Below are 25337 nucleotides of genomic sequence, written 5' to 3' on the forward strand. Positions count from 1 at the left end.
ATGGAGTCTCTCCTGGTTTATCTGATAGTCCTCGGCATGGCTGTGAAGGCCCACAAAGTTCAGGTCTGCCCCAAGCGCTGCGTCTGCCAGATGCTTAACCCCAACCTGGCAACCTTGTGCGACAAAAAGGGGCTGCTCTTTGTGCCCCCAAACATCGACAGGCACACGGTGGAGATGCGTCTGGGCGATAACTTTGTAACCAGCATAAAACGCAGAGACTTTGCTAATATGACCAAGCTGGTGGACCTGACCCTTTCTCGGAACACCATCGGCTCCATCGCGCCCCACGCCTTCAAAGACCTGGAGAACCTGCGCGCCCTTCACCTCGACAGCAACCGGCTAACCCGCATCACCAACGACACCTTCAGCGGCATGTCCAAGCTGCACCACCTCATCCTCAACAACAACCAGCTGATCAACATCCACATCGGGGCCTTCAACGACCTCACAGCCCTGGAAGAGCTGGACTTGTCCTACAACAACTTGGAAAGCGCCCCGTGGGTGGCCATTCAGAGGATGTCCAGCCTCCACACCCTCAACCTGGACCACAACATGCTCAGCTATATCCCAGAGGGCACCTTCTCCGGCCTGCAGAAGCTGAAGAGGCTGGACGTGACCTCCAACAAGCTCCAGAAGCTTCCTCCCGACCCCGTGTTCCAGCGGGCGGGGGTCCTGGCCACGTCGGGGATAATGGGCCCTACGTCGTTCGCGCTGAGCTTTGGGGGAAACCCGCTGAGGTGCAACTGTGAGCTGCTGTGGCTGAGGAGGCTGAGGAGGGAGGACGATCTGGAGACCTGCGCTTCACCCCAACACCTCGCTGGACGCTACTTCTGGACGGTTTCAGAGGAGGAGTTCCTGTGTGAGCCTCCTCTCATCACCAGACACTCCCAGGTATAACTGTATGCAGGTATAACTGCACTGTGAGATATAACGCTGGCTGCTAGTAAAGATATTGCAAGGCTCTTCTGGCTTGCGAGGCTTATATTTGGTGTGATGGGCACAGAAAGCACAAAATGCCATCCTGGATTAACGTAAGCAGAATCAAATATCTGCCTCAAAGCTGATCAACTTGCAAGGCTCTTCTGGCTTGCGAGGCTAACCAAATATTGTTTCAGATAAAATATATCATGCATGGTTTACTTTAAAAATGTAATCAAATTGTGGCCTTGAGATTGTTTGGAGTAGCTCTTTTTCATGGATTTTCAGTTATCAGTGTAATAAAGCTATTTGTAGGTTTATAATGGATCTTCTGTGACGCTCTTGTTACACAGTGAAAGCTTACAGTGACTTAGCCCTCGATTGATGCACGCAAACAAAATCATCTGATTGCAAATCCTTTCTAAATAATCACAGCTATATATCCTCATTTACATTCACTAGACTCCTTTCAGATAATTGCAGTGAAACTAAATCTTTACTAAGACCGTTGCATATACACTCCAAAATTACTGTCATATTGATTATCTTGCCTTCATACGCATGGTAATTCCTGTTATCTTGATGAAGATGAATAGCTGATTATATTCTCATATCAGACACTACAGCTTTAAAATGCAACAATTTAGAAATATCGATCATCAATAATGGCATTAATTATGGTATCTCAGTCATTTAGGCTTTCTCAACGACAGTTGAACAAGAGTAGATTCAGTGTTCCTGTATTTTGTCAAATATGCAGAAGTCCCAGCTCTAACTGCCTTGCCTTGCTTTGCCTCAGGAGCTGCGAGCGTTGGAGGGTCAGAGTGTGACTCTGCGCTGTAAGGCCAGGGGCGACCCGGACCCCATTATCCACTGGATCGCCCCCGACGGACGCCTTATGTCCAACTCCTCCAGGGCCGTGGTCCACAGTGACGGCACGCTGGACATCCTCATCAGCACTGTCAAGGACTCCGGTCTGTTTACACCCAGCGGCTGTGCTTGTGTTGTTGACTGAACGAAATTACTTGTTTACTTGGGTACACCAGTGGCCCATAGGACTGAAGTATTTGTCTACATCAGTTGATAAAGTTTGGAGCGTGGAAGTGTGTAGGCTGCTGGCACACTGGTTAAAGTCACAATGAAATGAAAAATGACCTTTTTTTTCCATGTCATTATATACACCTATTTACAATACATACCAAAGATTATCAAGATTATCAAATTATCAAGTTAAAATGATCAAGTTTTTATTTTCTCAGATTTTTATATCAAAAACCCATTGCTTTCCCTTCCTGGAAAACTAAAAACCAACCAATACTAGAAGGGCACTCAGAGAGCGCAGACCTCCGCCAAGGTTCGTGTTATTATTGCTTGTTCGTGAGTCGGATCCGGATCCGCTCCAAAATTTAATGGGTTCTTCCTTGGCCCATGCTACACCCTTCCACGAAGTTTCATGAAAATCGGGCCGGTAGTTTTTCCGTAATCCTGCTAAACAAACGGCACCGAAAACATAACCTCCTTGGCGGAAGTAAATATCACAGATCCCCTCTCTGCCCCTCCCATCATATAAAACTGCCTTCTCTCCCTGGCAGATACTGCTATCCCATCGGTTTACACCACCGGACACTTTTGAATGATCCCTCCCCACGTTATGTCCCGCCCCAACATCCTGTTTCAACCGGAAATACAAGCAAGATGTTCTCAAAATGCCATTTCATTGCGACTTTAATAGATGTGTGGCGTGTAGTACTAGTCTGTGCATCATAATGAATATCAGGGAGGATGATAATCTTCTGGGTTTGTGTTCCAGGCTCCTTCACCTGCGTAGCCTCCAACCCGGCCGGGGAAGCCCAGCAGACGATGGAGTTGGTCATCGCTAAACTCCCCCACATCACCAACAACACTATCGCGGAGCAGGAGCCCGACCCCGGATCATCAGATATCGCCACGGTGACCAAGACGGGGGCGGAGGCGGGAGGCGTGCCCCTGGGGAACGCAAAGACGAGCCAGGAGAAGAAAGTGGTAATTGCCGAGGCTACCTCCACCTCGGCCCTGGTCAAGTTCAACTTCCAGAGGAGTATTCCTGGAATCCGCATGTTCCAAATCCAATACAATGGCAGCTACGATGATTCACTGGTCTACAGGTAGGCAGCAACACATGCCGAGTCGTGCTGGATTGATATGAAACATGCCGAGGTTGTAGAATCAAACTGGCAGAGAGGCTCCTTTCTCTTAAAGTGCTGGTGTACAAAACAAATTTGTACCCCTTCTTTAATAAGATGAATCTGAAATCTGCATGGTTTTACGCAAACTGTGTTTAAAAGCTGTTGTGAACCATGTTATAAAAAATCTCATGACCCTTGTTTTACCTTTTATAGTCTACTTTCATTGTTTAAACCCCACTGGAAATTCAGTCATTAAGAATTGGACCTGGCTGTCAACATGATTATTTGTGGTGTCTATTTATCCCATCAGGAAGACAGACTAATGCACTGTATCAGACTTCTTTTTCTTTGACTTATAATCCCCCTTGCCAGAGTGTATCATTTACTATGTGCAAAACCTTGATAATGCCTAATCAACAAAATCAAAATAGAGTGTCAGCACTAAGCTGCAGACTGATGGGAAGATGAAAGAGAAGTCAGCCAGTGTTTTACAAAAACCTTCAGAGGCTTCACACATGCCCATCTGAGAAACTGGCGTACACAGCATTCTTTCATCTCTCCCCTCTTTCACTCCATATTTAGTGCTTATCACTAAGATATGATAGGATCATCACACAGACACTTTTATCCAAACGGACTTCAAGTCAACAACACCCATGGCATGCAGCATCGGCTACTGAATGCAGGAGACACGTTAGGGAATCAAGCCCATAATCCTGATGTTGTGAACAAACGGATGCATCCTGCATCCCCAGCTACCGAAAGCAACCTTTTATCAGTAATGATGTTGGAGAGAATAAATCAAATGTCACAAAAGATTATGCCTCAGACAGATCTTAAATAGCCCCCTGAGAGACAAATGATTGTCATGTCATTTCATCGCTACAAAACAATAAGCCGGTTAATCTGATTTGCTTCTGTCTCCTGTCATTTAACCCTCTCTAGTCGATATCAGGATTCACAACGCGTTTGTTTTACAGGATGATACCCCCGACCAGTAAGAACATCCTGGTAAACAACCTGGCGGCCGGCACGCAGTATGACCTGTGTGTGCTGGCCATCTACGATGACCAGGTGACCGCGCTGACGGCCACCAGGGTGGTAGGTTGTATCCACTTCACCACTGAGCCGCAGTACCTGAGATGCCACTTCATGCAGTCCCAATTTCTCGGCGGCACCATTGTGGTTATCATCGGAGGGATTATTGTGGCCTCAGTGCTTGCCTTTATCATCTTCCTCATTGTGCGCTACCGGGTCTGTAACCAAGGAGACGTAGATAAGGTCAGTTTTGTATGATTCCTTCTATGTTGTTCTTTATCGGTTCGGTATTGTTGTTGACGGTGTTGATATTGAAAGGGATGCCTCAAAGAATTGCTCTCATTCCTCTGTCTCCCTATCGCCCTCGTCTTACTTGTTTCTTGTCTCTGCTTCCATCTCACTTTATCTCAGGCACTGGAGATGGGGGATATTCGCTCGCTGAGCAGTGACGGGCAGCTACAGGGCTGTGGGATCCCCAAGTCCCTGTCCAAGCAAGTCCTGCGACCAGAGAAGAATGACAAGGACTGCCTGAGAGTTGCCCTGCCGCCCCCGGAGCCAGCCAAGCAGCGACTGCCAGTCGTGGTAGCGACCACCAAACCCTCCATCCCTGACTGCACCGTCTCTACCTCGGCTGCCAGCCACAGCTGGCACCCGGCCTCCCCAGGCACTCTGAGGCCCAAACGTTCCATCGCTCCCTCGAAACCCTCTGAGGCCCGCCGAGCTGAAGCTCAGGCAGACGTTGAGCTAGATAACATGAACCGGAATAACTCCTCAGAGGTTAAAATGGCCACCGCTGTTGCAGTGGCTGTACCCGGCCAGCCCACCAAATGGACTGCGGTTCCCAGGGGCCCGCGGCCCCACCAAGCCCCCCACCATTACATGACTGTGCCTGCAGGGGGTACGAGGGTGAACCGCAGGCACTCCCTGAATGTGGACTCGTATAAAGAGCGCTACTATGTGGCCTACCCCAAAGCTGGGGGCAGTTTGCGCTCCAAACGGAGCCTGTCAATGAGTGGAGAGCTGCCGCAGCTCGAGAGCACAACAAACATTCGCCGGGCCAGGGACAAGCTCTCCAGGTCTGAGTGGCTTCTAGAGAGCACTTTATGATTTGGAGTTTATGACCTGGGTTCTCTTGTTTTCTTGGATTGGATTTGTGGCCCATTGTGGAACAGACAGGGATTTTATGCCTTGTTTTGAGCTTTTGTGCTCTCTATTGAGGGACCTGTAAGCTTCTCTCATATATCTGGGGGCAGGGCAGGCATACAGGGTTATGGGAAGCGTTTCACATTTGTTTTCTACCTTATAACCTATCAAAGTCTTCTTTATAGCGACATTTGATCGAACTTTGATGAAAGGCACAACAATGTATAAAGCAACTTCATGTACAAAAAAATGTTTAGTTGTGTGAGGTATATCTCAAGACAACGTAAGTGTTCACGTGGTATTGAATGCAGTAACCTTGTTGGACATATTATAACAAAGAAAGAAAGGGAAACAGGTAGTTGGGGTTGGGGTTGTTATACCTGTACTCTCATTGCCTGTTACTTAAAGTGATACAATCTCTGTAGACTTTGGATATGATTCTTGTCTCCGGCTCTACAGACAGATGGTGACATGTCTTAATTACCTTGGCGGTGGTTTGGAAAGATTATGAATGTGCTGCACATCCCAGAGGTGTTGGGACAGAATGTAGTAGACAGAGCCCAAATCTTTTCATCACGACACTCCAGACACAGCACAATGCGGCATTTGTGGCACAAGTCGACTCAGCCTAATACTGCCCTCCGGTTTGAATCGATACATTTTTATCACATAATTACATAAAGACTCAACACTGATAGGATTCCTGTCATGACTGATTTGAACGACAATTGAACCAACACCAACAGCATGACAGGTGCGGGAAGTGATCCGATATTGCGTGTGGATGAAATCCAGAGGAAAGGGACATCGTTCATTTCCATATTTTTTACTTACTGACGCTATCATGTCACACCAGTGGCAACCATTGTAAATTAACTTGTCGATGTAAGAGAAACGATAAACACATGAGTATGGGAGGAAGTCAGCTCTTGATTTTGCTGTTGTTTCTGTTTGATGTTTACCAGTATAAATAAAACAGTGATAAAAGGGGCATACTCATGTTTTTTTAAGAGCGATGCAGTGATACAGCGTTGCTTCACATCCTTTCAGATTTAATCCACTTTCAGCTTGCCTTGTGAATCTGCCCAACTTTTCCCTCAAGTCCCTCTTCATAGCATCAGTAGTCGAGTGCAGACCGCTGTGTGCTGTAGCCTGCATCTGGGTTGGTTGTATCTACACCATCTCAAGGTAAAGCCCTATCAGAGCGAACAAAAACAACTGATGTATCCCTTAGTTCAGCAAGCTCTACCAGTAATGATTTTGGGGGGTTTCGGTAATCTTGAAGCAGCATAATCCCCCTTCTCCCTGCGAGCGCTGGACCTCTGACAGATCTCTGCCCTGAGCGCCTTGTGTTTGTTCAAAGGGAAGAGGGAAGCAGATGATGAAAAGAGGCCATGCTAGTCACCGGGGACGCCTCTCGCCCGCACATCCACGCACGTCTGACAGCGCTGCCTCTGCCCTCAGACTCTGCGCCGGGGATGGCAGGCAGGCAGGCAGGCACTGCAGAAGCCTGCCGCAAGAACGAGAGGTTAAACACGCCAGCCTCCGCAGTGGGAAACCTGCAACACAACTAATCTACAATTACAGTAATGTCTCACATCGCTGGACTGACATGATATGCGTTATCTGCCGGAATGCGAGCTCTGATTCACCCGGTGTTTTTGGTGGTCGGATGCTGCCCGGATTGATTTCTGTACATGTGCACCGAGCTGGACCTCGAGGGATAGCCTACAGCATATTGGGTTGAGATCCTGGTGAAAAACAGTGTTGTAGGCTACAGGGAAAACTGTTAAGAAGTGCTGCACATACACAGTATGTTAGACATACATTAATTGCTGTCACCCAAACAGGCCCTGGATTCAAGCACTGTTATTTATTATTTCTTGCTCATTACGGGTGATTAAAATGCTGAGGAGCTTGGCCTGGACCTTGGTTCAGTCTTTGGTGAGTGCCAGAGGTGTGTGTTAATAATAGATGCGTTTCTGGGGAGAGCGGGAACGAGGGGAAGAGAGGGGAGGTGAGGAAGAGAGAGAGAGAGGAGTAGATGGAAGGTTTTGAAACAAATATGGCAGGGAGGGAGGGAGGGAGGGGGAGGGGGGCGGAGGTGCGGAGAGGGAGCGAGAGGTGGAAAGAAAGTAAAGAGGGTTTCTGTCAGAGACGGGGAGAGAGCAAGAGACGGGGAGAGAGAAAGAGGGCACAGAAAGCTGAGAGTAAGAAAGAACGTAGAGCGAGCGAAACAGAAAGGGAGTGCAGGAGACAGAAAAGAGCATTCTTTGTAAGCCAGCCATGCAGCCTCTGGCTCTTCAGTATTCAGTGCACCTCCACAAAGAGGGGAGGAGGAGGGGGGGTGAGGGGGGGCAGGGGGTTTAGGAGGAAATGGACCTCGGCTGGAGGTCTGTCAATGAGCAGAGCGATGTGCGCCTCGCGGCCAAATCAGAACCGCACGCTCACCCCTCACAACGCCGCATGATCCTGCCCCACTTGCGAACCCCCCTATCATACCTTTCCTGTATCTAGACTTCCTCCTACGCCCCCCCTCCCTTCTCTCCTCCACCCCTCCATCCCACTGCCATCTGACCTATCTCCCTTCTCCCTCCTGCCCCTTCTCCACTCCACTGCCTTGCATCAAGCTGATTCACTCCACTTAACTGCAAGACTCTCGCCACACACCCTCACATCCTCCCCTCACATCCAAACCCCTGACCCCCACCCACCGGCCCGCTCGAGGACTCGCCTGCCAGTCTTTTGTGTTTCTGAGTCCGCGACCGGCCTTCTGCAGCCAGACCGGCCAATCACCACACAGCCAGCACACAGATTTGATATGCTACTCAAATGCCACTGGGTCAGAGTGATCGTGAGAGGCAATTTGATTAGCTTTTCCCCCTTCTCAATAGGAGCCTGAATGTTCCACCAATTAAATCCATTTTCTGCTGTCACTGGTAATGGACTTTTCATTCCTTTGTGTGAGTTTCAGTCTGTTCTGACAGGACAAGTCTCTTTACAGAGCACTTAAACCAACATGGTCACTGATGCCGCAATTGCCTCCTTTTAATGACAATCATGATATGGTGAAAATCACATTGGGGCATTGACGTGTCCAATTTGTGGTCAATTGTCTTGTTTAAAGAGATCGTTGAGCCTATTTCAACAAACCGAAGAGCCTATTAGAATCACAGTTAGAGAGGAGTAATAGGAATGTTTAATTGAAGAAGACCGAGGTGCTTCAACAAGTGTGTTGGCACCTTTTACCCTCCATGCAGCAATTCAGTGTTTCATTATCTCTGCACAGCAGGCGGCTTTAGCCCGAGTTACACATGAGACATTGCTTCCCTGGTAAGCATTATCCTTAAGAGTATATGTAGAAAGCACCTGGGGCCAGATAGTGAATGTGACCAAAACACCGGTGATATCCCTCTCAGGGGGAACACACAGGGGGGAGATGGTGCAGTGTAAAATATGCACAGGCAATTCCAAAGAGTATGCATTATTGAGAGGAGTAAATGGGTCCAGGATGAACATGGCTCATTAATACTGAATGTGATTACTGTTTCTGAGAAAACAGCAGTCTCGGCAAGGGGAGAGATAATTGAAATGGTCAAATCAAAACTAAAGACTTCCTCGTTTACTCAGCACCAACTGTTACCGTCTAGTCAAGCTCGTGACTAAAGTTGATAACTAATAATGATGTTAATTGCTATAGAGCTATTTTAGTTTCCCCTCGACCCATGTTGTTCTGTGACTTTGTGAGTTCAAGGGTTTGGAGAATAGAGTCATTCATTTTTTATCGGCTCTGCTTTTGAGTCAACGATACTTCAATTACCAACGGGATCAAGCCAAGAGAGAAAACGAGTGAGCGTTTTTTGAACTCCCATTAGAGAGCGGAGGAGTTGGCTGAGTGAAGGTCAAACACCACGGGGTGCCGACTGAGTGACTTCCACTGTTTGACACGCGGACTCACTAAGTGTCACGGCAACGTCCCACTGCACAGACACCAGATTTGGCTTGACGTGAACCCAGATTATCTCGTTCACCCCCTGAGGGGTTCCCACGCTGAACGAACAGATGCTTCCTCCTCTTCCTCTCCTCTCCTGCCGCCTCCCCTCTCTCGGTTACATATGCTCCAGGGTGATGGACGACAAAGAGGCTGGCTGCAGTTTACACCAGACATACCAGGCACCATTAGGAACCATTTTCTGCCCATTTGCCTGATAGCTGCTATCGCTTATAGCGGTGATTTGCTCTCTGTCTCGGCGCTGAGCGTCCCCAATGATGGATCTGCCATTGATTGCCAGTGCCGGAGATCACTAAGAGAGCAGTAGCAGCAACCGAGCAGATCTGCCAGTCAGCCCCAACTATCTATCAGCGGCTGGTGATGGGGGGACGGTTAAGCCTCTTTAAGGATCCCATTCACAGTGACTTACTAAAAGTGCTTATGCTAATCTTGTTATCGCTACAGGCTTCTGGTAATGGAGGATACAGGAGGCTGTTGGGAGGTTGTGGACCACATGGCTTTGCTCACTCATCTCAGAAACATCCAGTGGTCCCAAACTATTATATTAATGTGTGCATGCCTGGATATCACCGGGCCATGCTCATCCTCACGTGGTTAAATCATTTCTACAGATGCACACGAGATACTGCATGGCTTTATGGCTGTCATGCCAGGATTATGAATCGACTGTGTAGGCCTACTAATCTTGCTTATTTATTGGTCATAGTGATCTCATCCAAGTGTGCTTGTTAAGTTGAGATATCAAACCATGATGTCACATTTAACATGAATTTCACACTAATTGGCCACATGAAGCATACAAGCTCACACACAAGGGGATATAGACAGAATAATCAGTGCGATGGCTCCTCAGCAATTGTTTGATCATTTGTCATCCACTGCTGCTGATGGGACAGTGGTGCTGCTGGGAAAATTGAGAATGTCAGGTAGCTCTTCATAAACAAGGCTTTAAAGGTCTTTTGATCTTACTGTGACCACGTTTGCGATGTAAAAAAAAAAAAAAAAAAAAAAAACACAGATCACACCTCCAGTGCAGCGTGCAGCGTTACAGTCAGTGATTTGAAATGTAGATGCAATAGCTATACTCTTTTGAAGAGAGCGCGCACCTTTTAGTGACCGGGGTGGAGCGGAGCGGAGCGGAGCGGAGGGGGGGGGCGGGGCGCAGGAGAGGCTGGACGTGATGAGGATCCTGAAATGAAGTATTAATCAAATAAAGGTCAATTGGTGATAGACGTTTGGTGGTTGATGAGAGAGAGAGAGAGAGAGAGAGAGAGAGAGAGAGGGAGGGGGAGAGAGACTGAGACTGAGGAGAGAGAGAGAGAGATACTGGTAGCCTATATATAGCCTATAGAGAGAGTCAGACACGGAGAGAGAGAGAGAGAGAGAGAGAGAGAGAGAGAGAGAGAGAGAGAGAGAGAGAGAGAGAGAGAAGGAGACAGGTATATACAGGGTGAGAGAGAGACAGACAGACAGACAGACAGAGATGTATATAATGTATTGTACATACAGGGAGAGACAGAAATGGATACAGAGGGGAGCTGAGAGAGAGAGAGAGAGAGAGAGAGGGGGGGGGAGACAAGGAGATTGGTATATCAGGTATATACAGGGAGGGAGAGAGAGAGAGAGAAGAGAGAGAGATATAGAGAGAAGCTGGTGTATATATAGAGACAGACAGAGAGAGAGAGAGAGAGAGAGAGAGAGAGAGAGAGAGAGACGTAAACAGAAAGAGAGAAAGCCTATATTGGTCGGATAAAGCCTGCCTCGACATTTAAAGCATTCACAGACAGCTCTCAGATGTGTAATGAGTGTTTTACATGGGTTGAGAATCTGCTCTGCTGATGCTGACAGGGCGGAGTGTTGTGCTCTGCGTCTGCAGCGGCAGTCCTGGTATTCAGGGGGTATCTCAGCCTCTCTCTCTCTCTCTCTCTCTCTCTCTCTCTCTCTCTCTCTCTCTCTCTCTCTCTCTCTCTCTCCCTCCTCTGTTACCTTGGCAACATATTTTCTGCATGGAAATAGCATCTCTATCTGTGCCCACCGCGAAAAAAAACACCCGAAGCACTTGAAAAGATTTTAAACGCGTCTAGAACAGATTTAAGTTCAGAGATTTGACCTGCAGATGAAATTGAGCTGTGCTGAAACAATGCTGCGCACGTTACCATTCATTTGGCTGTGAGATAGAGAGAGCCATGGATGAGTTAAGCATAATAATCATGGACAGACTTTGACTATGCAACCAGCAGGGATGTATTGCAGGGTAAACCCACCTAAAATTAAATTTGCTCAACTCCTTATATGCGGAATTAAGTTTACTCACCTTTTTGGGTTGACATAAATCTTTCTGACCTAAATTCATAGTAGGCTATTGCTCTAAATCATAGAATAATGTCAAACTGGTGTAAGTTATAGGAAGACGTGGTATTTTCGGGGGGGGGGGGGGGGGGGGGGGGGGGGGGGGATATATAAATTAATGTCGAAAATAGGCTATAATAGGGTTGTGTTTATATTTATGTTGGGTTTTTTTTTCCTCTTGATCTCCCACTGGAGGTGATAGTGCATTTTTATTTACCTATGACTATGAAAATCAGTTTATCGGGCACAGGCGCCCATGAAGCGCCGACGAGAGAAGGGTCCTGCAAGAATATTATCAAGAAATGTAAAATAAATAATAAACCACAGAGGGCTGATCAGGTCGATCTGTACGGATTTCCTGATTTAGTCTACATTCACGGATGAAGGGTTTAGTGCAGCGGCAGCAGGCTGCCCTCGTGCCGGGCTGCTCGGTTTGGTTCAGTGTGATAAACCTTTGTTTGCTCTCCGCCAGAGAAAGAGAGGGAGAGAGAAAGCGACAGAGGGAAAACTGATGAAAGAAAATCCAGGCGTATAGAGATTGTGGCTGAGATCACACTCCGCTGCAAATAGCCTAAGACTTGGCCAAAGAAGCAGAGAGAGAGAGAGGGAGAGAGAGAGAGAGAGAGAGAGAGAGAGAGAGAGAGAGAGAGAGAGAGAGAGAGAGAGAGAGAGAATAACATCCAGGTTAAACACGCAGCACAGGATAAAAAACAAGTGCCTTGGCTCCTGGGAGGGAGAAGCCATAATGAAATAAGCATCTGAGAGAGAGCAGGTGTTGGAGGCTTGACAGACTTCGGCTGCATAACAAGTAGCGCATTTACTCTCCCCTGCCTTTGTCAATCAAAACAACCAATCGCATGAATAAATGCTCCGTTAGAAAAAAAAAAAGAAAAGAAAAAAGCAGGAGACCCCCAAGTGGAATCATGCCTGAATCGGGCTTTAAACACATCACGCACGCGCACGTGCACGCGGGGCACATACACACACGCACACAAACGCACGCACGCACATATACACGCACACACAGATACTCTTTCTCTTTCTAACTTGCTCTCTCACCCTCTCTCTTTCTCGCACGCACGCACGCACGCACGCACACACACAGACACACACACACACACACACACACACACACACACACACACACACACACAGACGGTGTGGGCTAAACCCCAGTCAGACTGTTGCGGTCTCAGGTAGAGGGAAGTGCATCGGGCTCTGAATTTCAAGCAGCGAGTCAGCGGTGCATCTGAGTTCTTCGGTGTCTAAAAAGCCGATAAGACATCAGGAATGCACTTGAGCTGAATCAATGTATTTCTTCAGGAAAAAAAAACAGAAAGCCACTCGGCTCCCTTTTGCTTTTCTTTAACCCTCAGACTGAGACCTCTACAGACAGTGAGAAGGAGGAGAAATGCAGATAATGAACTCCTGCTGTTTGAATACAAGACGAAACTCTTCAAACGAGCAGGCTTGGTCACGGCCTTTTAATCACAGCTGATCCCTTTTATTGTACAATAAGGGCGCAGATGGGTTCAGCACCATGGACAGCGCCGTCACCCTGGTTAAAGTCTTTACCACTTACAGCCAATAGGTGGCAGTGAAAGCTGGTGTGGGCGGGAGTCGGGAGTCTGCAGCAGGATGACAAGGATCAGGCTCAAAGGCTTCCTGGCAGCAGCATCTTGGCAGGACGCTGAGGTAGACAGTGTGGTAATCCTGCTGCCTGAGCAGAACAGGCATGAACTTAAGTGTAAACTCCAATTTGCAAGTGGAGACGTGCGAAGGAAGGAAATCCCACCGAGCCACTGCAACTTTTAGAACGTGTGCAAGCTAAATATGAATGAAGACAGACATTTGGGGCTTTTATTTCCCTAAAAAACATACATATGCATGGGACGGCACACGGGATATTCCCTAACCATAGGAATTTAGACATAAGATTAGATTTAGACTTGATAACCACCAGCAGGCTGGAGGATTATACGCTTGGATAATTGCTGCAGTCTGGCCATTAGCACTAATGTATACGAGAAAGCATTTGCGTCTAAAATGAATAGCAAACACTCGTCAATCAACAAGATGCACTCAGTAAAAGCATTCGGCTATTTCAACAGGGTTGGAATGACCCATTTTATTGTGGGCAATTGAGATACATGGGTGTAAATATCAACAAAGGAAGTTAATGGTTGACGTCTGTACATTACATTCTAACAAAGAAAGTGATGGTCTAGCAGTCAATTTAATGTACGTTTCAGATACTTTAACTGAGACAGGCTCTGAGTAAGTTAATATTACTCATTTATCCGTGTAAAGACAGTCCATAGAAAAGATAAAGCAACTCATGACTAAAAGTTTAATTGGTTAACACTTTAAATCACGCCTCTATCTATGTCTACATAATTTCAATACAGCCATACAATACAAGTATACAAGGTTATTTTGTGGTTAGAGAAAAATACAACCAAAGAAGGTATGGAAATGCAAACAAACAGATTTTTTTTAACTTCTCATACATGTGAAACGGGTCACACAAGGCCGAGGCCTTTCATATCATAGGTACAGATCTCTTAACGCAGGAGAAGAAAATCACAATTTTAGTAAACATAGCCCAAGTTAAGTGTACAATATGCACACTTGGAGGAAAAGAAAAAATAAAAGCTATGCAGCAAAATTAATTTAAAGTAAATAAAAAAAGGACAGATTGCTGTTTCTCTCTTCGCTCTGTGGTAAAAATAGTCTCTGATGTTTGTCCATGGGTTCCATCTTCTGGCAACTGAGCGCCACTGGAGAAAGAGAAGGACAGTGGCGGCAGGGGCGGGCGTTTGGGGAATAGTCACCGTGTTCCTCAGCCAATACAACAGCAGAAGAAGGGGAGGGAGGAAAACTAGTTGAATTTCACTATTTTTCAAGTCTTTTATTCTCTGTTTTTTTTTTCTTTTTAAATCAAAAAGTCTCAAGCTTTTCATTCCGTCTTCAAACGAGGTTTCACGTGTGTTGCTAAGATGCGTTGTGTTTTTTTCTGGGTGTGTGTGGCTTGAGGCTGGTGGGTGGGTTCTCATTGGTTGTTTTTGGCTTTGGCGTGTGTGAGGATGTGGGACTTTAGGTTGGTTGACTGGGCGAACTTCTTATTGCAGCCGTCGAAAGGGCAGACGTAGGGCCGGTCTCCAGTGTGGATCCGCACGTGTGTGCGCAGGTTGAAGTCCAGAGAAAACCTTTTCCCGCAGCCCTCAAAGGTACACTGAAGAGGAAAGAGGAGAACAAGGGAATAATTACTCAAGTTGATGATGCAGCGTCTGAAAGTTACTTTTTGGCACACCTGACAAGGGCTGATAAACTAAAAAAAATTCCCTACCAAGATTATTTTTTCCTACCAAAATATAATTCTTCATAGAAATCAGAAATCACTGTGTACAGAAGCAGGTAGTGTGTGTTCATTTAAAATTTGCTCACTCACATAATGGATCATGTTTGCAATTCATCAAGTGCAGGATTCAAATTACAAGCAAAAGACTATTTAACCGAGGCATTCAAATGTCTCAAAATGTTACCAGTCGGCGTGGCGGGTGGCGCGTATTGATCTATCCGCCATAGACAAATTATACTGGCATTTACCGCTTGCTGCTTGTTATTTCTGGACCCTGTAAGTGAGCAATTAGTTGTTCCATTCCCCTTAGCTTGAATTTTGACTGTGTATGAGTGTGCTTATTTGACAGACAGAGAACGATAGGCTTAAATACCTAAAATGTAAATGCAATGTAAATATAACTGTGTGTGGGTGCGGTGTGTGCAGATGCCAACCTGGAAGGGTTTCTCCCCCGTGTGAACAAGTTGGTGCCGTTTGAGTTTGGAGCTCTCCACAAAGGCCTTGCCGCACTCGGCGCAGACGTGCACGCGGGGCCCGTGGGTGTGGAGATGCTTCCTCATGGCTGAGTTATCCCTGAACATCTTTGTGCAGCCCTGGGGGGGAAAGACAGTGCAGCACGGGGTTAGCAAACAACACAAGTCTCAACAGGGGTTTTAACTCTTAAGACGGTGCTTAAAAGCAGTGTTTTTTTTCCTCTTGTACACAAATACAAATATAAAATGTGTTGTGCTTTGTATCCTTTGCTTTCATCAGGTTTCCAAATAATTCATCTACTAACTTTTCTTTGAATTAGGATCCTGAACAGGGGTGCAACTGCCTTGTTGTGTAAGTGTACACTTAAAAAAGCTTCAATCCTCCATTATTCACATAAAATCCAATCCACTTGTGGTGATACCAACTACTCTGCCCATAGAGCGAGGAAACCTCAGCACAGTAGTCAAACATGTAGGGTTCAAATAGAGTTTGATTTTTCTTGTAAGTACACAGAAATCCATACACCCCAGCGCTTTCTCCATGTTGAAATAACCTTTCAAGAAATTCTCGATTTCACGGAAAATAACAAAGCAACAACATAAGACTACTAATCCCATAGAGAACCATTACATTCATGGTAACAGATGTTAGTCAAGTGGTGGGAAGGTTTCTCGGAGTCGGGTCAGCACACTCACTTTATGAGGGCAAGCTATCGTCCTGGGAGCGTCGTCCTCTTTGATTTTCCTGGGCTTCATCCTGTTTAAAAAAACCGACATGGGTCGAGAGTTTAATAACCACAAAACAGACATGCGCACACACACACACACACACCATCAAGGCCAACCCTTTAACACAGAGCTTTAACACAGTCCATCTCTTAGTCCAGTTTAGATGTCGATTTTTTAGTGTTAATCAATAGCCAGCAGCCGGGCAAGGCTTTCTGTCAAGGTAACAGTTGCCTCACTTCAAATTTTATACCCCAGGTGGCGGTATGTGTGTGTGTGTAGGTAGGTAGGTTTGTGGACAACTGTTAAGAGTGCAAGTAATTAAAGCAAATAATAAAAAACACACCATGAAAAATGTAATGTGGTTCTGTGGGACCTTGTGAACAAACTATGTTCTCTTAATAAAATGTAAGCCTGCTCTCTAGTAAACTGACCAGCACTTACAAGGCTGGGTTTGGACCAAAAGGCCCTAAACTGTGACTCCTTTAGAGTACAGAGAGCAATCTGATGACAGTCAACAACCTGTCTGACTGCACTGGACAGCTATGGATTCTGGTGAATGCAATAAGACCCAAGACACTTTTGGACCGTAATGTTATGAGCATCATTTTTTATTGCTTTTCCTGATAAACACTTGCAAAAGAGTAGCGAAAGAGTGGTGACTGTACAGAGTGCCAGGGACAAACTGTTCCCCTAGTCTGGCACCATATCTGACTAACAATTCATCGTGATTCAAGATACACTGCATGGTGTTATCTTGCTGCACAAATGACAGCCTTCTCCTGTGTGAAATATTCATTCTAGTACGTGTCAATTGTGTGTGCTTTTCTCGGGAAACGGGTGTGTTTGCTTAGGGATAACAGGCACAGTCAGACACACACACACTCACCTGGCAAACTCGGCCAGCTGTTTGGGGTCTGACAGGTCGATGCCCGGGATGCCGCCAGGGGGCAGCTTCTTCCCCGTCATGTACTCCGAGTAGTCCGGGGGGGAGTTCTCCCCGATGATCTGCTCTTCTACCACTGACTCATGGTCAATGTCTTTATTGTCATCTAGAACACATTGTAGAGACTGAACCGATAACATACTGGCATTTCCCTAGCTACACGTCTAAGGAGGTCAAATACATCTGCAGCCGCCTCAGCCAGCAGGATATACTGAGTAATAAGTTATTACATAATGCATTACATTTTAATTATAATTTTAACACGAGATTTAGGTAACCATTACTACTGATAACCTAACATCTTAGCCAATATTAGTCCATCTGCTGCGGCTCATAATGGCACACTAATGATCAGTGACTGTGGTTAATAAAATTACATTGCAAATTGAAACCTGCAGCACCGTCAACACTTTACACAGACGGTGATCTAGACGTTACGGGCTGTCTGGTTAACTTACTATCACCAGCAGCCATGGCTAAGAGCTAAACGATTTGCTGGCTAAATAATAACTGGCACAAATTTACATTCACAATAAACTTCCCGCACATCCCGCATTATTCTCCAAGTGCACGCCAGCTGCAGGTGACTGTATGTGCGCCACAGTTTGCGGCCTGCTGATATCCTAAACCCAGCAGTGTGCTCTGCTCTCTCTCCCCGAAGCGCCGCCGCCATCTCTGCCTGCCCGAACTATCGCCATTTTTTCGGGCCGCCGCCATACTTACTAGTCTCGGGGAATATGGCGGCGCCCAGCAACACCTAAAACATGGCCTCCCTTCAAAACAAAAACATTTCAATCTGCCACAGCGCGTTTTTGCATCGAAAACTTGCATTATTTGCGCTTGCTTTGGCGGTGCGACGGACCACTCCAGGAACTAGTCTGGTGCAGGAGGACAACGCCCTGCAACAAGGCCTCATGCAACGGCTAACAACCAAGCATGAACAATGCGGGGTGTACGAGCTACTGGAGCTGACAGATAGAGCCAGGCTAGCGTTACTTACCCGACGCCCACATTGTAACAGAGAATTCCCCCTCCAGTGTCTTTATCTGCACCTGCTTCTGCTCCCATTTTCTACCGCTAGCCTCCGCACCGCTTAAATAGCTCTTTTTCCCAGCTTTCTTCCCACTGCTGCCGCCGCCTCCTCGTTTCATCCGACCCACCGAGCTTTTCCCGGCAACAGTCACCAAAGTCTGCTCGATGTACTCGTCCTCCACTCCGGGAGCCGGCACGGGAATGAGGATCTGGTCCTCAAACCCGCCGTCCGTGTGCAGGTCCGAGTCGTCCCCGCCGACCACCTCCTCCCGGGTCTGGACCAGGATCACCTCCTGGTGGTGGTGGATCGAGTTGGGGTCGTCCGTGACCAGCGGTTGGAGCGCGATCATGGGCTGGTCGTCGTCGTCGTCTCCCCCGACCACCGTGGTCTCGATAGTTTCCACCGGTATCGTTTCCACCTCTATCTCGTGTAGCTCCACTATTTCGGCCGGCATCTCCGAGCCGTCCGCCTCAATGTACAACGTATCTCCGGATGCCATGTTGAATTCCGCCAGCTTGCCTCTCTCATTCACGCCGTGTTGTGCTCGGTTTTTTTTTTTTGGCCCCACAAACACACCCCCTGCTCCTGCCTCTGTCTGTTCTCCCTCTTCGATAACAACTCTCTTCACTCCGTCCCACGCCACTTCTCGTCGCCACTATGCTCTCATCTCGAAACATCGCGAGACTTCGATGAACCTGGTAATAATAGGGGGTTCCCAAACTTTTCCCATGCCGGAGACCCCTAAATAGATATGGGGTTTAGATATTTATTAAATATGATTTTGTACATAATTTATGCTGTACGCAGGGAGGAAGAGAGTGAAACCTCTGATGAGAATATTCATTTTTTTTAGTCATTCTTCTGTTCTCTCACTGGGCTAACTTTTATTAAATGCAATAATACAAAATTGATCTCTTTCTAAATACTCCCCCTGGGGGTCTCCGGCCCCTACTTTGGCCCCCTCCAGGAGTCTCCTATTATCAATATATACTATATTTCTACTTTCTGTCAATGCATGAGGTAGAAAACCCCACCACCACCACACAATAAGCCCAACATCTTATTGCACCACAGATAAAAGCCTTATCATTGCAAAAAAAGTCACTGCATCCTACCAGCCAGTCTAAAAAGAGAAGAGTAGACTGGGTTATTCATCTGATTTTTATTATCAGTTCTGACCTGTCTGATCTGCAGGTGGCAGTATGGAGACAGACACATTCTGCCCCTGCTGCATTACAAATATGCATGACCAAAGCTGAGTCTGAAGGGGAATACCTCTCACTTTGCTCTGGTTTAGTAAGGCCTTGCCGCTCTTCAGTATGAATCAACATTTGTCAACATGAACAACTCCCTCCCAAAGCCACACTCCAGAGAACTAGCACTAATCTAGTTTGTTCTGTGTTAAAAACCCATTTACATTCAATTTAACTGAATCAAGTATGAATCATCAATTCTAAAGCGAATCACATTTTCTCTTTTTTTTTTTCACAAACCCAAACATAATTTGTGGGCTATTATGTGAGCTAATCTAGCAATATGTGCCTTGTTTTCTCATTAGTTTCAGTTTATTCAGCCTGCCATATGTCGCAGGTACATGGAAGGCTGTGGAAACATAAGATACCCAATAGCTTTTGATATTAATATCTGTAAGGACAAGTGAGAACCCATTTTAATCTTCCTGCTACCTACCTTCATGTTTCCACCAAGACCTTGAAACCAGTGGAGGAAGATAGATAGATAGATAGATAGATAGATAGATAGATAGATAGGTAAGCAGGTAGGTAATTGGCATACTAAAGTAAAAAAAATAGCAGTATGTAACACTGGCAGAGGCTGCAGCAAACTCATATATCACATCTTATAGTCAAGGGTTTTGTAACTGCAGCAGTTATATTGAATCTATGAATTTATCTTATAACCAAATGACAAACATAGGAGGAATTTAATAGCTGTAAATTATTATGACAACTATTTTTTTTTTTGGAATAGCAGTCATAACACACTGCAGGGGAAAAACTAAATATGCTATACATTGCATTATTTGTATTGTTCATCTCTTGAATCTACTTAAATGTTTCTGGAGGGCAGGTGAGTATAACAGAACCCCAATAGTCATCCTATTACTACAGCATCCTACACTGTAACACTTGTATAACACAATAATGGCATTAGCACAGAAACGGCTCAGATGTTTCACAGTTCTCTGTGTTGCAGCAGCTGTAACATATTGCACCCACTCAATAAGCCCAGGGCCTTATGTCGATGGAGAGGCATTTCAAAACAATCAAAACTGAAAGGAGAAATAACAGCCAGACATAAGCGGCAGACTGGCATCAAAACAGCACACAAACAACCATGAAATAGACAAAATGAAAGAGACGGCCTCATTTATCCAAGACATTGTTCACAGTTTTATTTGAATTCATTTTAAACTTAGTGTGTATCTTTTTTTTTCGTTGTCAAACCAGGAAGCACTTTTGTCATAAAAGGAAATAATAAAATGAACAATACTTCACCATATCCTTGCAGCCAATAAACATTTTATTAACAACATGATCACAAATACTCTGGTGTATTATTTTTTTTGTTCATAAGATTTGCAATATCCAAAGAACAATAGTTTATTCCACCTTCTGTTTCAGGTCTTTTTCAGTCATGATTCCACACACAGCTGTGTTGGCGAAAAGGATAAAAAACTTTTTAAAAAATTTTCCAGGTCAGATGATGAGAAAGGAATATGTGCTTGTAATCGTATCTAAAACAAAACCAAATGAAAACGACCAATATAAAATACAAAAGGCTGACATAAAATGATGTGCAATAATGTTTATCACCATTATCATTACTATCATATTCTCATTATCATTTCCCCATTATTACCATTGTACTCACTAATCTACTACTACTCATATTAACATCATTACATTGACAATCATAAAAATGATAGTAATAATAATGAAAATGATAGCAATAATAACAACATTTTAAAACAAACTTCTGAAAAAAAGCAAAACAAAAAAAAGAAACATTTGAATTTTATCCATTTTCCTTTAGGCCGAGGACAGAGGAGCAAACTGGGCGAACAGACAGACAGAGACTTTAAAGAAATCAGAGTAATCAGTGCGAGAGTGTGCGCCCCGCTCACGTCTTCCTCTCCAAACAAAAAAACCAAACCAAAATGTTAAAGAGACATTTCTGAAGTGCCGCAGCAACGTTGCCACATTGCTTCGACACCGCAGCAGAAACAGAAAGAGTAGATGTCACAGTTTGGGGCCTCCGTTCCTGACTCCTCTTCCTCCGGGCCGCAGCAGCTGCTGCAGGGGCGATGGTTCCAAAAGGTGGGGCGCGTCGGGGGAGTGGCTCTGAAAGATTATGTCGTGCTAATTCTACTGAGTTCATGTCTAATGGCTGCAGGCGGAGAGAGAGAGAGAGAGAGAGAGAGAGAGAGAGAGAGAGTGAGAGAGAGAGAGAGAGAGAAAAAACATGGGGACAAAGTTAAGGTGATGATACAACCTCTGGAGGGGATAAAAAGGACATATTGCATTCAATGGGGATGGAAATTGACAAGTAAAACAAAATGTAAATAACATGGTGAGACTTACAAATGTGGCATGAAAACATACTGATGGTCACAATGTTAAAATTGTAGCAAGTAATAATGTAATAACTGGTCAAAATGTAATAAAATGTCCCTCTAAATGGGTTGAAAATGTAATAAAACTTGTTGAAAGAAATTGCTGAATAATGTAATAAATCACATTACTTTATTGCAATTATTACTTTATAATAGTAGTATATTTTCAACCAATCATGTAATAATAATAATATTGACTAATAATGTAATAACCCAAGTTATCACATACCCCTCTTTATGAAGTCAATTGCCAGTTAATGTAATAATGTGATTGTATTACATTATCTCGGAATTTATTCCATTAACAGGTTTAATTTGTAATTGATAGTAATTTTTATTTTAATATTGCAATAAAATATGTAATATATATTACAATCTTTATAATGTAATTGCCAGGTAATGTAATAATCTGAAGCTTGAAGATTACATAATTTGGAAATTTATTAGGCCTACATTAACAAGTTTTATTGTATTTTCAACCCATTTAGAGGGACATTTTATTACATTTTGACAGGTTCTAACATTATCCAGCAGTTATTTTATCAGTTGCTACAATTGTGTATTCATTTTACGTACAAATGCTGTGTATTATGAGCTTTGCATCATAGAATATACGTTTCCCAGCAGCAGGTTGTTCACTAATCTAGAGAGTCAGACTTTGACATTTGACTTGACTCTGACATAACTAAAATGTTCTCAATGTTCCTATGCAGGTGAGTCAGTGTTCAGGCTTCATTCCACTGTTTAGTTGTCTGTCTGTCTAAATCTCTGGTGCCACCTAGTGGTTGCAACTCAACACAACTACATAACTCCTCTCCTATTATCCCATTTGATAAGTTCCCAATGAAGTAGCTATTAACACAAATTAGAAGAGAGAGAAACAATGATCCTACACAAGTGGCCTGATTTCTCACTGTGTGTTTATAGAGGAACATAGTGGAACATACCATCAATGATCTCGTCCTTCACTTTGTGCAATTCACGGACAACCTCTTCCAAGATTTCCTGGTGAAACACAACAAAAAATTATTGTTCATAATGGATCTCACATATATATTTGCAGAAATCTGTGTACACAGTAAAGTGTGTACAGTGAAAAGTGGAATTAGGATTTTGTCAGCCAAATTAGTTTATAGTCTAGTTATTACTGTGTGTTTCCTTTACCTGTTTCATTCTATCGAGGTCTACGGCGTCTGTGTCACTGCTACTTCCCACAGGTCGTACCCTGCATAATAAAAATCACATTCTATTAGATTCATTGCCGTTATTTGCTGTTAACAGACATATTCAATGAGTTGCGGTGCTTCCAGCTCTCACCTTGAAACCAGCGATGACCTCTCTGCTGAGTTAGCTCGGTCCCACGGCTTCTTTGCTCCATCTAAAGGACAGAGCAGCAGCGTTAGGCAAGGATGGGATAACCAGTGGTCATTTACAGCAAGGGTCCACTGACATTTCCAAGGAGAAGATCCCACATTCACATGTATCAGTGGGGACTGTGACTCAAAAAGTTAAGGACAGGGCTTGGTAAAATGCAAGCATGAGTTTGGTAAATTGCAGAGGAAAAGGGTATGGCCCAAAAATGTATGGCTGTTAAAAGGAAAAATCCACCGCCGGACACTCTTACACTGTTAGATATCATCGATTTATGATGTTCACTGCTTTCCAGGAGTTATTGTGTGATGTAGTGTTGTAATTTACTGTTTTGCTGTATCCACTTTCTCTCATCCTGCCTCTTCTTCTTCTACTTCAGTTAGTGATTTGTGGCTTATATGTGTAGGCGGAGAGAGCAATAGTGATAGTGATAGTGGAGGTGAGAGTTTTTCCAGTCGAGAAAAAGTGAGTGTCGCACCCCCTTACTGAAAATGCATCACGTCTTGTGGCTGCATTGCATTCTGCATCGTATTGAGGCTACTGTCAGTGGAGAAACTAGTATCTCTGCTTCTTCTAGGATGGATTTCTCCCTGTATGACTGTTAAACGTCGGTGTAAAATGGTGAGTCTAGAAAAAAGCCCTTACTCTTTGATCCTGAGAGACTGACACAAAAATTTTACCATTGTTGTTTTAAATAGCTGAAAAAAAATTCTCCTGTCAAACTCCATTGTAGCTGCACTGGAAATATCTCAACGTGACGCCATGTCGTCTACATCAGAGACCGTTTTATCTAAAAAGTGAAATCTATTGGTGTATCATTCTCCCTATCCTCTATTGACCAGCCTCCCCTAATACATACATTCTTATATAAATATACATACATATATACATAGGTATATAGACTGTATCAACTGAATTAACAGTGAAAAAAAATCATTCTTCATTTTCTATGGAGTCGGCCTCAAGGACCTCCACAGCACAGTGAGTCTCACCTCTATCCAAGTCTGCTGTTAAACAAGTGAAAGACCCGTTTTCCCCCAGAGTGAATTGAATATGTTTGTTTGTGTCTGTGGTTTGCTGTTTGTTGAGCCTACAGGAGACTCCCATCTCATACATAATACACAATGCTTTTTGTGTGCTTGTGTGTGTGTGTGTGTGTGTGTGCGTGTGTAGTTTTCTCACCTGTGGCATTCTGTCCACCCCGAGTGCTGGGTGAAGGAGAATTTGGGTCATCCTGCAGGAAGACATGGAGAACAATCATCCGTTATCATCATCATCATCATCATCATCATCATCATCATCATCATCTGTTTGTTTTGTGGTAAGATGTTTTTATGAACCAAGTACAGATTTCTCTTCTTCGTTTCTCTTCTTTGTGTTTTTTTTAATAATTTCAATCATTATCATAATCACTGTTTTTATCAATAATTCAAATTAAGATACAATAAAATAGTAATAATCATCATCATGCCCATTATTCTAAGCACCACCAACATCATCATCATCCTGGTAGTTTTATGCATTGTAACCAACCCTCCCTTCCACTCACATTTTGGCTGTCCTCAGGCTTCTCTGAAGCTGCTTTCCTTCTGGGGGCAAGAAGAGGCCTCAAGTAAGAACCAAGCATTTACTGATTCATTCAACTCAAAGCAGATCAATAGTCATAACCAGTGTAATGATCACTGATGAATCACACACTTCCCGTTGAATAAAGGGTTCAGTGAAGAGAGTTCAGTGTAATGTGGCTATAGGAAATTGATGGGAAATGGCTTTGAGGTTTCCTTGACTCAATGCTCTGACCTTCGTGCCAACAGAGCGTTCATCTCCTCCATCAGTCCTCCGCTCCCTCCACTTGTTCGGTTGGCATCATTTTTGGCGCCTGAAGAGGAGCTGTCCTCAGGCTGCGAGGAGAGGAGAGGAGGAGGAGAGGAGAGGAGAGGAGAGGAGAGGAGAGGAGAGGAGAGGAGACATAGATCAATGTGTGGATTAGGGACCCTCCTTGATTCAGGTGCATATGATTACCATGTACTCTCAGTGTTGCATGCCCTCTCTCTCTCCCATCTTTAAAATGTGTAGGTTATTCAGGTTGAAAGTATCAGAGAGTATTAGAACTCATTATGTTTACACACAGCCTAATAATCTGTTAATTGGATTTATAACTGTGTAAT

At 44.7% G+C, this 25337-nt stretch overlaps 3 protein-coding genes across 4 annotated transcripts in view; 1 reads left to right on the forward strand and 2 right to left on the reverse strand.

Annotated features, from left to right (window-relative positions):
* On the forward strand, positions 1-5228 carry lrfn5b (leucine rich repeat and fibronectin type III domain containing 5b). Of its 2 annotated transcripts, XM_071912459.2 has the most exons (6): positions 1-891; positions 1718-1892; positions 2729-3062; positions 4064-4364; positions 4533-4803; positions 4843-5228. In XM_071912459.2, exons 1-6 carry the CDS (start codon positions 1-3, stop codon positions 5226-5228), a joined length of 2358 nt encoding a protein of 785 aa, XP_071768560.1. The 2 variants fall into 2 exon arrangements, with proteins under 2 accessions (XP_071768560.1, XP_071768559.1); XM_071912458.2 differs by having other exon boundaries at positions 4533-5228.
* Positions 5229-13729: 8501 nt separating this feature from the next.
* yy1b (YY1 transcription factor b) lies at positions 13730-18781 on the reverse strand. The gene is made up of 5 exons (XM_071912454.2): positions 18132-18781; positions 17075-17225; positions 16156-16216; positions 15421-15579; positions 13730-14860 (listed from the first exon to the last, which is right to left on the reverse strand). The coding sequence occupies exons 1-5, from the start codon at positions 18661-18663 to the stop codon at positions 14678-14680; spliced, it is 1086 nt and encodes a 361-aa protein (XP_071768555.1). The 5' UTR covers positions 18664-18781; the 3' UTR covers positions 13730-14677.
* Positions 18782-21360: 2579 nt separating this feature from the next.
* The window catches only part of evlb (Enah/Vasp-like b), a 35363-nt gene continuing 31386 nt past the window's right edge, over positions 21361-25337 (reverse strand). Inside the window, exons 7-13 of the mRNA XM_071912467.2 lie at positions 24970-25070; positions 24719-24755; positions 24352-24403; positions 23116-23176; positions 22963-23023; positions 22746-22803; positions 21361-21572 (exon numbers count right to left, since the gene is read on the reverse strand). Coding sequence (XP_071768568.1) covers positions 21535-21572; positions 22746-22803; positions 22963-23023; positions 23116-23176; positions 24352-24403; positions 24719-24755; positions 24970-25070 — 408 coding nt within the window. The 3' untranslated portion in view covers positions 21361-21534. The remainder of the gene's footprint in view (positions 21573-22745; positions 22804-22962; positions 23024-23115; positions 23177-24351; positions 24404-24718; positions 24756-24969; positions 25071-25337) is intronic.

The sequence above is a fragment of the Centroberyx gerrardi genome, chromosome 18 (genome assembly GCF_048128805.1).
Source record: "Centroberyx gerrardi isolate f3 chromosome 18, fCenGer3.hap1.cur.20231027, whole genome shotgun sequence".
Lineage (NCBI taxonomy): Eukaryota > Metazoa > Chordata > Actinopteri > Beryciformes > Berycidae > Centroberyx > Centroberyx gerrardi.

What these genes read in the sequence shown, in the direction of transcription:
- lrfn5b (XM_071912458.2), top strand. Translation starts at nt 1, where the DNA reads ATGGAGTCTCTCCTGGTTTATCTGATAGTCCTCGGCATGGCTGTGAAG. An exon ending in TCATCACCAGACACTCCCAG is followed by an intron (nt 892 to 1,717) that starts GTATAACTGTAT and finishes GCTTTGCCTCAG; the next exon opens with GAGCTGCGAGCGTTGGAGGG. An exon ending in CAGCACTGTCAAGGACTCCG is followed by an intron (nt 1,893 to 2,728) that starts GTCTGTTTACAC and finishes TTTGTGTTCCAG; the next exon opens with GCTCCTTCACCTGCGTAGCC.
- yy1b (XM_071912454.2), bottom strand. Translation starts at nt 18,663, where the DNA reads ATGGCATCCGGAGATACGTTGTACATTGAGGCGGACGGCTCGGAGATG. An exon ending in CGATAGCTTGCCCTCATAAA is followed by an intron (nt 15,580 to 16,155) that starts GTGAGTGTGCTG and finishes TTTCCCCCCCAG; the next exon opens with GGCTGCACAAAGATGTTCAG. An exon ending in CGGGGGAGAAACCCTTCCAG is followed by an intron (nt 14,861 to 15,420) that starts GTTGGCATCTGC and finishes TTTCCTCTTCAG; the next exon opens with TGTACCTTTGAGGGCTGCGG.